The sequence below is a fragment of the Heptranchias perlo genome, chromosome 3, assembly GCF_035084215.1.
Source record: "Heptranchias perlo isolate sHepPer1 chromosome 3, sHepPer1.hap1, whole genome shotgun sequence".
NCBI classification, from domain to species: domain Eukaryota; kingdom Metazoa; phylum Chordata; class Chondrichthyes; order Hexanchiformes; family Hexanchidae; genus Heptranchias; species Heptranchias perlo.
The window spans coordinates 51,318,688-51,333,990 of NC_090327.1; the positions used below are offsets into that span (position 1 = coordinate 51,318,688).

The 15,303-nt window shown below is 42.3% G+C and overlaps 1 protein-coding gene across 2 annotated transcripts in view; it reads left to right on the forward strand.

Annotated features, from left to right (window-relative positions):
• The first annotated feature begins 778 nt into the window (after window positions 1-778).
• dlgap1a (discs, large (Drosophila) homolog-associated protein 1a) overlaps window positions 779-15,303 on the forward strand; it is a 221,819-nt gene continuing 207,294 nt past the window's right edge. For both annotated transcript variants that reach the window (XM_067979641.1, XM_067979638.1), the window contains exon 1: window positions 779-1,735. In XM_067979641.1, coding sequence (XP_067835742.1) covers window positions 779-1,735 — 957 coding nt within the window. The remainder of the gene's footprint in view (window positions 1,736-15,303) is intronic.

Here is a 15,303-nt window from a genome sequence, read left to right on the forward strand (position 1 = left end):
ATTAAACAAATGATGAACAAGCATATAAGTAAGTCATATAATATAATTATATATTTACAGAAGACAACCTGCCATTTGACTTTTCAAGTGGATACAGTGATAAAAAGAACACAAGTCTAGGAACTAAGCTAATCCTTTGTAAATAACTTTGAAACAATGCATTGGCCCAGATTTTCCTGGAGACTTACAGCATTGTAATGGCGCATCTACGTCGAAGGGCCCGATTTACAGCGCAAAAATTCCAGGAAATCATGGTGTAAGTGCCTTACGCTATTATCCACACCATACCATATTTTCCTGGGTCTTTTAATGCACATTCAGTGCACTAAGAGGAAAATTAGACCCAGGTGGTCTTTAATAGCATCACTTTTAATAATGGAGTGCTATTTTTCAAATGAACAATAACCACCTATTGATCTTTGTATACCTGGGATCCTATTTTTAAAAAATTGATTGTTAACCTGATTAACAAAATAATGTAAACTTTGCCAAAGAAAAGTGGTTGGCTAGAAATAAGAATAGGATGTCTGGGAGTTTTTAATTTTTAATACTTTCAGTTTTTGGTATGCGTTTTGAGGTCCAGAAAGTAGAAATTGTGCTTTCAAGAATTCAGTCACATTTCTTATTGTAGTATTACATTTTTAACCCAAAAAAGAATAATGGGACATTATATTACTGATTAGTTATTTCACTTTATAATTTTTTAGGACTTTCTCAAGACTTCTCCTGATAATAGCTACAGTTATTAAATGACTTGGAAAAAGTCTCAGCCGTGATAATGAAAGGGTTATCAAGCAGCCGAGGTCACCATCATGCAACCAACTGCGACCCTTCATATGATACACTGTCCCACCAACAGGAAAGGAAGCCATACATACTCAATCCAGTTGACTCCCACCCTGGAGATGATTCCTATTACACCCAGCAGAACTCCTTTCACTCAGAATGCGTGGTTCCATTCAATGACCAAATGTCCAGCAGCACTTTTCCCAGAAGACATTATAGTTCCCATCATGACCTCAAGGATGAATGTGCCCTGGTGCCTGCACCCTCATCCAATAAAACCAACCGCATCCCTGCCAACCTCCTGGACCAGTTTGAGAGGCAACTCCCAATCCGTCGTGATGGCTTCCACACTTTGCAGTATAAACGGACAGCCATGGAACACCGAAGTGAAAGTCCAGGAAGGATCCGCCACCTGGTCCATTCAGTGCAAAAGCTGTTTACTAAGTCACATTCCCTGGAAGGTCCGTCCAAAGGAAATATGAATGGCAATAAAGCAAGTCCTGATGAGGTACATGCTATGAAACGTGGCAAGCGCAGCAAGAACAAAGATAGGAAATCGGAACTGAAGAACAAATCTAACATTTCAGGGTGGTGGAGCTCAGATGATAACTTGGACGGTGATGTATGCATTTATCATGGGCCAACAAATGTGATGACCATGGGTCGATGTCCTGACCGTTCAACATCCCAGTACTTCATGGAAGCTTATAACACTATCAGTGAGCATACCTTAAAAACTTCCAGGAGCAATAATGACATGAAGTGCACAACTTGTGTAAATATCCCACTGAATGTTGATACACAAATCATGAAGAAGAGCTTGTGGTCTTCAACATTCACTGTGAGCCGAGCCCATGATGTTTATCAGAAATCCTCGGTGAATGTTGATAATAAAACTGTCATGAAATCGGAAACCTGCCAACAAGAACGTTCATGCCAGTATCTCCAGGTATGCATCCAACACATAGTAATGTCAGAGAATATTACTGCTGCAAAGATTGCTTATAAATTTAAATGGTTTTTAATACAGGACGTGCAGTGGCCATGTTTTGTGGATTGTGCTGGAAACACCACAACACTATTAGCACACCAAAACTGGAAAGACTCTGCTTTCCAATTGTTACATTAAAAAGAGAAGTTTCTTTAAGGGGCACTGGATTTACAAAAAGTCTTTGGCAAATTAAGTTTTATTTGTTTACAAACACACAACACAGTTACATTAATCACATGAAAATGCATCTTGGCACCTTTGCATGTGATGCCTTCATGAAATTCAAGATTGTGGGTCGTACCGATCACTACCAGCAGACCCTCAATTAAACCTTTTTCCAGCTTCACCTTGCTTGACAATATATACCTTTATATATATATATATATATATATATATATATTATATGCATGACTTTACATTTTGCAATAATAAATATTGTTTACTTTTGATTTGCTCAGTTGTTTAGTGGCTGTAAATCTTTTGAAATTAGTCCCTGTCCTTGAAGCTCTTCAATCTCTTCAAACTAATTCCCTGACCTTGGGATATCACATTTATTAACAAAACTTTATGTCATCGTAATCTTAGATATTATACTTACAATAGAATTTTCTGGAAAGTTTTGGCGCAACTATGGTGTAAGAGTGGAGTTGCGGCAATTTTTTCCAAGGAAATTCACACGTAACTGAATTACTCCGGTTTTACACCAAAACATCACTACCTGCAAATTTCCTTGATCATTTGAACCGTTCCCGAGTTACGTCCACCAAAACCTCACTTAGCTCATTAACATAGCTCCCTCCCCGTGCAAAAGACCAGAAAACAAGAGTTTCCTGTATTTATGCCAGTTCTAATTAGGTGGAAATTTATTTTAGGTGTGGCAGGACCTGAAGTCAGTATTTCTGGTGTTTTGTAGCGATTTTGTTTTTATTCCTCACTGATTTTTGTATTCCTCCTTACTGAAATGCACTGTATTTTCCCTATATCTTTGAATGCTTTTTTATGCTGTGCTTAATGTGCATAAATGATGGTTTGTTGGCTTCAATCTTTAATTTTCATACCATCAATAAGATAAAAAAGGACTTAAAGAAGACAGGTGACATATGTTCCATGCTTTCCTACGGCCCCAATTGTTTATGTTGATTTCCACTTGTTTAACGCTGGTTTTTGCGTTCAGGCGTATGATGAGATTCTCAGGAAATTTCAGCATAAATTGCCATTGGCAAGATCAGCGTAGAAACTGAAGTATATTTCGGTGTAAATCAGATCGAGGAAATTCCAGCCACTATCTTTATTGAGGTCATTAAGAAATAAGATGCTCAGCTGGCGTCCAGTTCATGTTTTTGGGGAGGGAGGAAATTAATACTGGTCATTGTTATCCAATTACAGATGTTACCATTACGACTGTTTAACTTCCATTTAGCCAATTAGTTATGCCTAACACTGACATCCTCAAAGAACTAGAATAAATTTGTTGAGCCTTTCACAAACCCATGTGGCTCACATAAGAGAGGATTGAACAAGAATTGTCAGGGAGTCCATTCCTCCCACAGACAATCCTCTCTATTAAAAGACTCTACCCACATTATTTAACTTCTGACAACAGGTTCTGCAAAGTTCTACCTGACCCACAAGTTAAATTAAGCATACCTTTGAAATATTTAGTTGATCTTACATCCCACATTGTAAATCCCTAATGCCGTTACTGTTACTGGAAGTCTTTGAATTGTTTCCTTTATACTAGACTCCACTGTTTTTTTCTGCCAGAAATGTCAGACTAACAAGTTTATGGTTCACAGGATCATGCTTCTGATCTTTTCAAAAGATACAATGCTCTAGTACCACCATTCTGCCCAATGAACTTTGCAAAATTTCCAAAATGGATTCCTTGGGGGCTCCCTGCCATTTAAGACCTGTTCAGCTGTGTGAGGTTAAGACAGTGCGTTGGCTGAAGTGTGGAGTTTCAAAATCGCATCTGTCCCTTTAAATCAGTGCTGCACACTGATCTACTGCATAATCTCCCTACTTTACATGGTGCTTGCGTTCATTAAGTGCACGTGCGAAAACGCCTTTACCATATGATGTCCTGCGCACGTCATGCCGGAAGGGTGAGTGGGCATCTCGGACACCATTTTTGGTGCTTAGGAGTCCACGTAACGCCTACACAACGGGCGTTACGCGGTCCAACTTAGCCCCCCTTCTATCCCCATTTCTTCAGGCTAATACTTTATGAAACTTCTGGTGCTCCATTTTGCTAATGATCATTTTATGATGACTCACAATCTCCAGAGGAGCTCTCACTGCTTTATTTAGTTGCTTAGAACCACGATCAACATCATTGTTGTGAAACAACTTATTTTAAAATCTGAAATATGTTTTACCCTTCTCCACCATCTTACCTCTTTCATCCTCTACAAGGTCCATTTGTTCTTTGACTTTTTTGTCCTATGATGTACCATAACAACTTCATGTAGATGGAAACCATCCATGAATGAACAATAATTACATCCTTTTCCACTTTTGCTAATTCATTGAGGCACTTGTCGTACCCCAGCAGAGTTGGACTTAGCCCAATCGCATGATACACCAGCCTATCTTGAAATAATGTACTTCATTAGCTGTTTCCTACATTTATCTACATTAAGATCTATCTGCCATTTCTGAGCCCATCTCCTTAATTGGTCTAAATCTCTCTGATTTTGCATGTCTCCTTAATATTTGTAACTTGCCACATATCTTACCTCATCAAGAAATTTTGCAATATTAAAATTTAGCATGAACAGCAGGGGGCCTACAACAGTGTTCTGCAGTGCTTGACTAGTCACTGTCTCCAGACAAAGTTTTTTTCCCATTTAGTGGATGCATCGGTTGTCATCTTCCAAAATTCTATAGATTATGGAACAGTTCCTGCAGGTTGGAGGGTGGCAAATGTAACGACACTATTTAAAAAAGGAGGGAGAGAGAAAACAGGGAACTACAGACCGGTTAGCCTAACATCAGTAGTAGGGAAAATGCTGGAGTCTATTATAAAGGATGTGATAACAGGACACTTAGAAAATATTAACAGGATTAGACAAAGTCAACATGGATTTATGAAAGGGAAATCGTGTTTGACAAACCTACTGGAGTTTTTTGAGGATATAACTGGTAGAATAGATAAGGGAGAACCAGTGGATGTGGTTTATTTGGATTTTCAGAAGACCTTTGATAAAGTCCCACATAAGAGGTTAGTGTGCAAAATTAAAGCTCATGGGATTGGGAGTAATATACTGGCATGGATTGAAAATTGGTTCATAGACAGGAAACAGAGAGAAGGAATTAATGGTTCTTTTTCAGGGTGGCAGGCGGTGACCAGTAGGGTACCGCAGGGATCGGTGCTTGGGCCCCAGCTATTCACAATATATATCAATGATTTGGATGAGGGAACTAAATGTAATATTTCCAAGTTTGCTGATGATACAAAACTAGGTGGGAATGTGAGTTGTGAGGAGGAGGAAAAGAGGCTTCAAAGCGATTTAGACAAGTTGAGTGATTGGGCAAATACATGGCAGATGCAGTAGAACGTGGATAAATGTGAAGTTATCCACTTCGGAAGGAAAAACAGAAAGGCAGAGTATTATTTAAATGGTGATAGATTGGGAAATGTTGATGTACAAAGGGACCTGGGTGTCCTTGTACACCAGTCACTGAAAACAAACATGCAGGTGCAGCAAGCAGTTAGGAAGGCAAATGTTGTGTTGGCCTTCATTGCAAGAGGATTTGAGTACAGGAGCAAGGATGTCTTATTGCAGTTATACAGGGCCTTGGTGAGACCACACCTGGAGTATTGTGTGCAGTTTTGGTCTCCTCACCTAAGAAAGGATATACTTGCCATAGAGGGAGTGCAGCGAAGGTTCACCAGGCTGATTCCTGGGATAGCAAGACTGTCATATGAGGAGAGATTGGGTCGACTAGGCCTGTATTCACTCGAGTTTAGAAGAATGAGAGGGGATCTCATTGAAATGTATAAAATTCTGATAGGGCTAGATAGACTGGATGCAGGGAGGATGTTACCCCTGGCTGGGGTGTCTTGAATGAGGGGTCACAGTCTCAGGATACGGGGTAGGAAAATTTAGGACTGAGATGAGGAGAAATTTCTTCACTCAGAGGGTGGTGAACCTGTGGAATTCTCTACCACAGAAGGCTGTGGAGGCCAAGTCACTGAATATATTTAAGAAGGAGCTAGATAGATTTCTAGACACAAAAGGCATCAAGGAGTATGGGGGGAGAGCGGGAATATGGTATTGAGATGGAGGATCAGGCATGATCATATTGAATGGCGGAGCAGGCTCGAAGGGCCGAATGGCCTTCTCCTGCTCCTATTTTCTATGTTTCTATGTTTCGATCATCAGCTTCTGCTTCCAATTGTCAAACCAATTCTCAAACCAGCTAGTAATTTCCATAAATACCATGAACCAGAGCCTTGTTTAAAAGTCTTGAGAAATTTTATTAAATCCCATCTGAAAATTCAAGTAAATTATATTCACTAAATTTCTCTCACTGTCAATGAAAGTGGTATAAAAAAATGTCAGTTATACCCCATAGCTTAATGTCAATAATCTCAACAACATGCAAATGGTGCACCAGTATTTTATACAAATAGCCTCCATAAGTTAAAATGAACCTCACTTTTTTCATCCTGCAAAAAGTTTGCTCCCCGTGCATAATGTCTTCCTTCTTTGGTTCAAAAATGAAAATACAAAAAAAAACAACATCCAACACCAGCCTAGAATATAAATTAAACAAATATCTTAGCTGGTGCAACTCCCACATTCAGCAAGCAGAGCGCTGCATTGTCGAAGCTCCAACATATTAACCTCTGCAGTGGGAAGCTGATTCTTTTTCCAACAAAAATCTCAACACATTTCCACATGAAAAAGGTATAAAGCAGATAAGTGACTCACGATCGGTGGATTATGAGAAAATAGACGCCTTGCGAATCAGATCGCATAATTCAGTTTGGTTGGGTATAGAAGCAAAAATAAATGCAAGCAGAGCCACAGGAAGTAATAAAACCAGCCTTTATGGCTTTTCATGGAAGAGTGATGTTCCTAAAAGGATTATTATACCCATGATTTCTCTTTCATGCTGATGTTCATGAGCTTTGTGTTATGATATCTCTTGGTCTATTTTTCAGTGACCCACTGAGTCCTTTGGTGAATCCCTTTTGTATTTTTCTCTCCTGATTGCATACTTGAGTTTCAGACACAATTCCACACACTTTGCATGACGCCTCTGCTTAAGTAACAGTGAATGCATCATTGGCAATAACAACATCTTTAAAGTATGTATGTAGCACAATTTATGTTTCACCAATAAATAGTTACATTGAGTTACACTGAAACTACAGCACAGGAAAAGGAATTCGGCCCAGCTGTTCTATGCCGGCGTTTATGCTCCACACGAGCTTCCTCCCACCCCTCCTCATCTAACCCTATCAGCATACCCTTCTATTCTTTTCTCCTTCATGTGTTTATCTAGCTTCCCCTTAAATGCATCTATGCTATTTACCTCAACTACTCCTTGTGGTGGCGCGTTCTACATTCTTACCACTCTTTGGGTAAAGAAGTTTCTCCTGAATTCCCTATTGGATTTATTAGTGACTGTTTTATATTTATGACCTCTAGTTTTGGACTCCCTCACAAGTGGAAACATTTTCTCTACGCCTACCCTATCAAACCCTTTCATTATCTTAAAGGCCTCTATCAGGTCACCCCTCAGCCTTCTCTTTTCTAGAGAAAACAGCCCCGGCCTGTTCAGCCTTTCCTGATAAATATATCAGGGATCATGTTGGCTAACCCCTGAAACCGGGCGCTGGGGTCACGGTGTGTGATTAACCCACGCACGGGCGTTGCGATGCAGGCAGCAAGTAACATTCGTGCTGTCTGGTCATTTACCTGATTGCTGCAAGCAGCCAGGACTAGCTACGCTGTTGAGTGGCTGCTCATTAGCAAGGGGCCCAGGTATCATGAGTGGCTAGCACCACTTAAAGGCAGCCTGCACCTCTAATTCGCAAAATATAAGATACGGGTCCGCACAGAGTTTGAACGGAGATCAGACATCGCACACGTAAACCACAGTTGCAGGTCCCATCCCTATGTTTACAAACCGTTGAGATATTTTAAAACATTAAATAAAGGTTGTGCACTACCACATCCCACATCCTCCAATCTGCCGATCTGAGTTTGTACCAGGCCTGCGAGAGAACGTGCACCAGGGTTCTCTGATGATGCACTGGAGGCCTTGATGCAAGAGGTGGACAGAAGGAGGGGCATCCTAAACCTGCAAGGGGGGGGTTGCAAGAGGCCCTCCAGACATATGCTCCCGAGGCAGCGGGAGGCAGTAGGGGACGAAGTCAATGCCAGGAGCATAGCACCACGATCATGGATGCAGTGCAGGAAGAAGTTCAATGCTTTGATACGAGTGGTCAAGGTGAGTGAGGTCAACAGTCAAGTGACATCTCCTACCAACTGCACCACTAGCCGCATCCACTGCTCCACACACTACACCCCCCATCACCCACTTACTAACAAATTCTTTCAATCAGTACTCAACTCTTTCAATCAGATGCTTCCTCTCACCCTCACACATTACCACTGTTGCAAGCCGCACACCCACAACTCACAGGTCACACACACTGGCAGCTATTCAACCAAGACTGGGCACATCACCCAGACATCCTGCAGTACACTCACCGACACACTTCTCGCATTCTTGCAGGAGAAGGTGGCGCATAATAAGAGTCAGCAAATGGCAGTGACTCCATGGAACATGAACCTGCTGTTCTCTCTCAGGATGACAGCATTCCTGTCCCACACCTGCCGCTCCCCCAGTGCCCTTGCTGTTGCCTGTCAGCTAAACAGCCCACTCCCTGTAGTGTTTTGAAACTTTATTATAGGAACATAGGAAGATAGGAAGAGGAATAGGCCATTTAGCCTCCCAAGCCTGTTCCGCCATTCAGTGAGATCATGGCTGATCTGTGACCTAGCTCCATATACCCGCCTTAGCTCCATATCCTTTGATACCTTTGGTTAACAAAAATCGATCAATCTCAGATTTAAAGTTGACAATTGAGCTAGCATCAACTGCTGTTTGCAGAAGAGAGTTCCAAACTTCTCCCACCCTTTGCATGTAGAAGCATTTCCTATCTTCACTCCTGCAAGTCCTGGCTCTAATTTTTAGGCTATGTCCCCTAGTACTGATATTCAAGTATAGGTGACCTCCAAATGCATCAGCAGCCAGAAGCAATAGTCCAGCAACTAACCTGTAATCCTACATGATCCCTTTAAATAGCGCTGGTGGGGGGTCCTCCATGTTGTTTATGATCTGTTCAGCTGTGCAAGGTTAAGACAGTGCGTTGGCTGGAGCGTTGAGTTTCAAAATCGCAACTGTCCCTTTAAATCAGCATTGCACACTGATCTACCGCATATTCTCCCTACTTTACATGGTGCCAGCGTTCATTATCTGCGCGTGCACAAAGGCCTTTACCAAAATGGCGTCCGACGCATGTCACGCTAGAACTGTGCGTGCGCATTCCAGACACCAATTTGGGTCCTTAGGAGTCCATGTAGTGCCTACACAACGGGTGCTACACTGCCCAATTTAGAGCCCATCCTCTCAGTTCTGGTATCATCCTTGTGAATTTTTTTTGCACCCTCTCCAATGCCTCTATATCCTTTCTATAATATGGAGACCAGAACTGTGCACAGTACTCCAAGTGTGGTATTACCAAAGTTCTAGAAAGTTTAACATAACTTCTCTGCTTTTCAATTCTATCCCTCTAGAAATGAACCCCAGTGTTTGATTTGCCTTTTTCATGGCCTTATTAATCTACGACACTACTTTCAGTGATTTGTGTATCTGTACCCCTAGATTCCTTTGCTCCTCTATCCCATTTAGCCTCTTATTATCCAAGCAGTATGTGGCCTTCTTATTCTTCCTACCAAAGTGCACTACCTCACACTTATGCTGAAAATAACAGCATGTGCATAAAACTAACTTTATTAGTGCTGAAGTTTTCTTTTTAAAATCATTCCCTTCATTTTCGTTGTCATAAATGATGTCACTTATATGTACGTAGTAGATGGCAACAAGATGACTCCACGATGACGGATTCTTGTGGCCCACGGAAATTTCTCTTTGAGTTTTCATGTGATTTAGCTAGAAATAGCTAGTGGATTCATTCAATTTCGAAAATACAAAATTGAAGACCGCCTCAATTTCAAATTAAGAATGTTGCTTTTCTTTGTAGATAAATTCAACTATAGATTTTCAGACATGCTTGACCCACTGGTGTGAAGGATGAGAGCAGAAGGCATGATATGTTGTGAAGCATACCATCACAAAACTACAGCACTGCTTTGAAGTCTGCACTCTTAAAATTAATTCATTTGAAAAATGTAAATTGCATATTTATTTCACAAAAAAATGTTACTTACATGCATATTTTCTTTGCATGCTAATGTCAAAGAGAAATCACAGGTGTAATCTTTCCAAGAATATCACTTCCACGAAAAGCCACGGAAGGCTGGTTTATTATTACCTCTGGTTGCATTTAAATTTCTCCACCCAACCAACCAAATATAAATTGGAATACCACAGAATTCTTACATGAGTTTTTGAAGAAAAGAAGCGTTTTGTGAAACTAGTTTACAGTCTGTGAAAATTTCCAGGTATGAAAAATGAGCTGGAGGTTATTGACCTGGAATCAGCAGCTGGTTTCTGCAACTGCTTCTGTGATGAGAAGCCCAAGCTTAGGTTCTCTTGTTTTTTTTCATTTCAATTTTCTCTCCACTTCCTGGTATGTATGGAACAGCATTCTATCAAGCCGTGCATTAACTACTAAACCACCTGGCAAGCTGAAGCTAAGGAACCACAGTCATCTTGTCTATTCACACCATTAGTGAATGGAAGGAAGGTAGAGGCTTCTGCATTTGTACTTAGTTACAAATATAGAGCTTTACCCTGTGGTGCCTGACAGCAGATGGAATTTTCAATAATTGATAATGAGTTCTTTACAGTCACTGGGACTGAAAAGAACAGTGCTGTGCCTGACCTGTGGGATTTTTAGAAATGTTAAAATTTAACATTTAAGAACCCTGCTGTAAACTGACTACAATTACAGCTATTACGTGGGAATAGCTCTATCAACATCTGCCAAACAGAGTTGTTGCCCTGACAGATTGGTACTGCACTGCAGCTCCTGCATTCAAACGTTGACAAAAACTGCTCCACGCCAACACAAGGGGTAGGATTTTCTGCTCCGGTGCTCCACTACATGTCAGGAGTGCACTTATCGAGAAAATTCACAACCATCCATTGATTTCCTCCCTATTAAAATTAAAATTCCTGATATGTGAACCCGGCATACACCACGAGTGTTGAAGCAGAAAATCTCAGCCAAGGTATGCCATATAACTGGTGGGAAAGTGATCAGAAGGAAGAAGCTGTTGAGTTTTATGTTGAAGATAAAAGAAGTTTTAATATTCAATATAGTGCTACAGAAGGTTCAAGGAAAAGACATATTGTTCTTTCATCTGGTTATGAACACCAATCTAGCATGGTAATATTTTTATGCTATAGCCTTTATTTTATTACCTTAGAGAACATACAATAGCTTTTCTGCTGATAATGTCTAACCATTGACAATTATTTCTAAAAATGGAGCCCTTCAACCAACAAATAATGCCTAGAAATTGGTTAATGTCAAGTCTGTTTTACAGACATAAACTGGCATCAAAGCATCCAATATGGCGGGTGGTGTGCACGCGCACAGTCCGTGCCAGAAGTGTGCCGCCCACCATATTGGTAAAAGTAGAAAAAGAGGCATCCAGACCTTGTGCCTGAAACAGGCGCTAGACCCTTTGCATGTGCAAATGAGGAAACCTAACACCAGTTTGAGGCCCCATTTGCAAAACTGGTCTGCCCTGAACCCAACCAGCGCTGGGCCGGCTGCATTCAGGTAAATGTCATCTGCATGCAGCCTAACCAGCGGTCCTTAAAAGGACCACTGGTGGCCGCCGCCAAAACAGTAAGTTTGTTAAAATATTCTTACCTAAGGATCTTGGGAGTGCTCCTCCCAGCTCCACTACAGTGCCGAAGACTGTTGCCAGCCGCGCTCGGCCTCCTCCCGTTCGCCTCCCCATTCCCGATCGACCCCTTCCTCCCAATTGCACCCCTCCCTCCCAATCGCTTTCCTCTCTCCCAATTGCACCCCTCCCTCCCAATCGCTCCCCCCTCTCCCAATTGCCCTCCTCTCAATTGTTCCTATCCCTCCCGATCCAATCGTTATCCCCCACCCCCACCCAATACCTACCTGAGGGCCACTGCACAACGCAGTAGCATAAAATCCAATTCCGATTTGCCAGCGGAAGCGGATTGCCTGAGGACACCAGCAGGCATCCGCAGCTCACTGGTCTCATTTAAATGAGGACCGAGGCCCAATATTGGGCGTACTTCGGGCCCACCCATTCGTTGGGATTGTTCTCCGCACCCAGTTCATGCCAGCTATCTCCTCTTGGGCCTTAAATAACTGGAAAGCTGTTGTAAAAGTGCACTGGATATTTTTACAGTCTGCTCTCCAAACTAATCTATTATATCTTATCTGATGTGCACAGTTGGTAGCTGCCACGCTTTTGACAGTGTGATAGATCACATCTAATAATGAAAGCTGCACGAAACAAAGCTGGTTTTTCAGGAGGATGTTTTATAAGTTTAATTTCACAGGCTAAAACTAGAACACCAAGCACTTAGCTATCAGTAAACAAAGTTACATTTGCCAGGCCACGCAGACTCTTACATCGGTGTATGAGTTTCATCTGCCTCAGAACACACTGACTTTTTAAATATGATTCAAATTATTAATTGTTGCAGGAAATACATTGAAATCTAGTTAAGAACCTGATGTATTGATTTCAGTTCATTTTGCAGCTCAAGCTAGCTGTCAGCCTTGGCTCAGTGGCAGCACTTTTGCCTCTGAGTCAGTAGACCTCCTTCCAGAGACTTAAATACACAATCTAGGCTGACACTTCAGTGCAGTACTGAGGGAATGCTGTACTGTCGCAGGTGCTGTCATTTAGATGAGATATTAAACTGAGGCCCTATCTGCCCTTTCAGGTGGATGTAAAACATTTTATGGCACTATTCAAAGAAGAGCAGGCGAGTTCTCCTGGTGTCAATATTGATGGCCAATATTTATCATTCAATCTACATCACTGAAAGAAACAGATTATCTGGTCATTATCCCATTGCTGTTTGTGAGGCCTTGCCATGTGCAAATTGGCTGCTGTGTTTCCCTACAACAGTAACTATACTTCATTAGCTGCAAAGTACTTTGGGATACTATTCACAATATATATCAATGATTTGGATGAGGGCACCAAATGTAATATTTCCAAGTTTGCTGACGACACAAAACGAGGTGGGATCGTGAGATGTGAGGAGGATGCAAAGAGGCTTCAGGGTGATTTAGACAAGTTGAGTGAGTGGGCAAATACATGGCAAATGCAGTAGAACATGGATAAATATGAAGTTATCTACTTCGGAAGGAAAAACAGAAAGGCAGAGTATTATTTAAATGGTGATGGATTGGGAAATGCTGATGTACAAAGGGACCTGGGTATCCTTGTACTCCAGTCATTGAAAGCAAACATGCAGGTGCAGCAAGCAGTTCGGAAGGCAAATGGTATGTTGGCCTTCATTGCAAGAGGATTTGAGTACAAGAGCAAGGATGTCTTACTGCAGTTATACAAGGCCTTGGTGAGACCACACCTGGAGTATTGTGTGCAGTTTCGGTCTCCTTACCTAAGAAAAGATATACTTGCCATAGAAGGAGTGCAGCGAAGGTTTACCAGACTGATCCCTGGGATGGCAGGACTGTCGTATGAGGAGAGATTGGGTCGACTCGACCTGTATCCACTAGAGTTTAGAAGAATGAGAGGGGATCTTATTGAAATGTATAAAATTCTGACAGGGCCACACAGACTGGATGCAGGGAGGATGTTTCCCCTGGCTGTGAGGGTCCAGAATGAGGGGTCACAGTCTCAGGATGCAGGGTAGGACATTTAGGACTGAGATGAGGAGAAATTTCTTCACTCAGAGGGTGGTGAACCTGTGGATTCTCTAACACAGAAGGCTGTGGAGGCCAAGTCACTGAATATATTTAAGAAGGAGATAGATAGATTTCTAGACACAGAAGGCATCAAGGGGTATGGGGAGAGAGCGGGAATATGGTATTGAGATAGAGGATCAGCCATAATCATATTGAATGGTGGAGCAGGCTCGAAGGGCCGAATGGCCTACTCCTGTTCCTATTTTCTATGTTTCTATGTCCTAATGTGGAGATGCCGGTGATGGACTGGGGTTGACAATTGTAAACAATTTTACAACACCAAGTTATAGTCCAGCAATTTTATTTTAAATTCACAAGCTTTCGGAGACTTCCTCCTTCCTCAGGTAAATGTTTCAGGAGCTCCTTGAAGCCTACGCATTTATACATATAGAACAATACATGGTGTTTACAGACTGCCCCTGCAACTGCCCGTTGCCAAGGCAATCACCGTGTTCAGACAGAGAGGTGTCACCTGCAGAACCCCCGAATACACATTCAACAAAAAAACAAACAGGGAAAAAAAACAGAGAAAAAAAACAGAGAGAGGCAGAAACATCCGGAAGGCAGAGAGAGCCAGCAAATGACCCATTATATTAAAAACAGATAACATTTGTTCGCTGGTGGGGTAACGTGTAGCGTGACATGAACCCAAGATCCCGGTTGAGGCCGTCCTCATGGGTGCGGAACTTGGCTATCAATTTCTGCTCGACGATTTTGCGTTGTCGTGTGTCTCGAAGGCCGCCTTGGAGTACGCTTACCCGAAGGTCGGTGGATGAATGTCCATGACTGCTGAAGTGTTCCCCGACTGGGAGGGAACCCTCCTGTTTGGCGATTGTTGCACGGTGTCCGTTCATCCGTTGTCGCAGCGTCTGCATGGTCTCGCCAATGTACCATGCTCTGGGGCATCCTTTCCTGCAACGTATGAGGTAGACAACGTTGGCCGAGTCACAGGAGTATGAACCATGCACCTGGTGGGTGGTGTCCTCTCGTGTGATGGTGGTATCTGTGTCGATGATCTGGCATGTCTTGCAGAGGTTACCGTGGCAGGGTTGTGTGGCGTCGTGGACGCTGTTCTCTTGAAAGCTAGGTAATTTGCTGCGAACGATGGTCTGTTTGAGGTTGGGTGGCTGTTTAAAGGCGAGTAGTGGAGGTGTGGGGATGGCCATAGCGAGGTGTTTGTCCTCATTGATGACATGTTGAAGGCTGCGGAGAACATGGCGTAGTTTCTCCGCTCTGGGGAAGTACTGGACGACAAAGGGTACTCTGTTGGTTGTGTCCCGTGTTAGTCTCCTGAGGAGGTCTATGCGATTTTTTGCTGTGGCCCGTCGGAACTGTCGATCGATGAGTCGAGCGTCATATCCCTTTCTTACTAGGGCGTCTT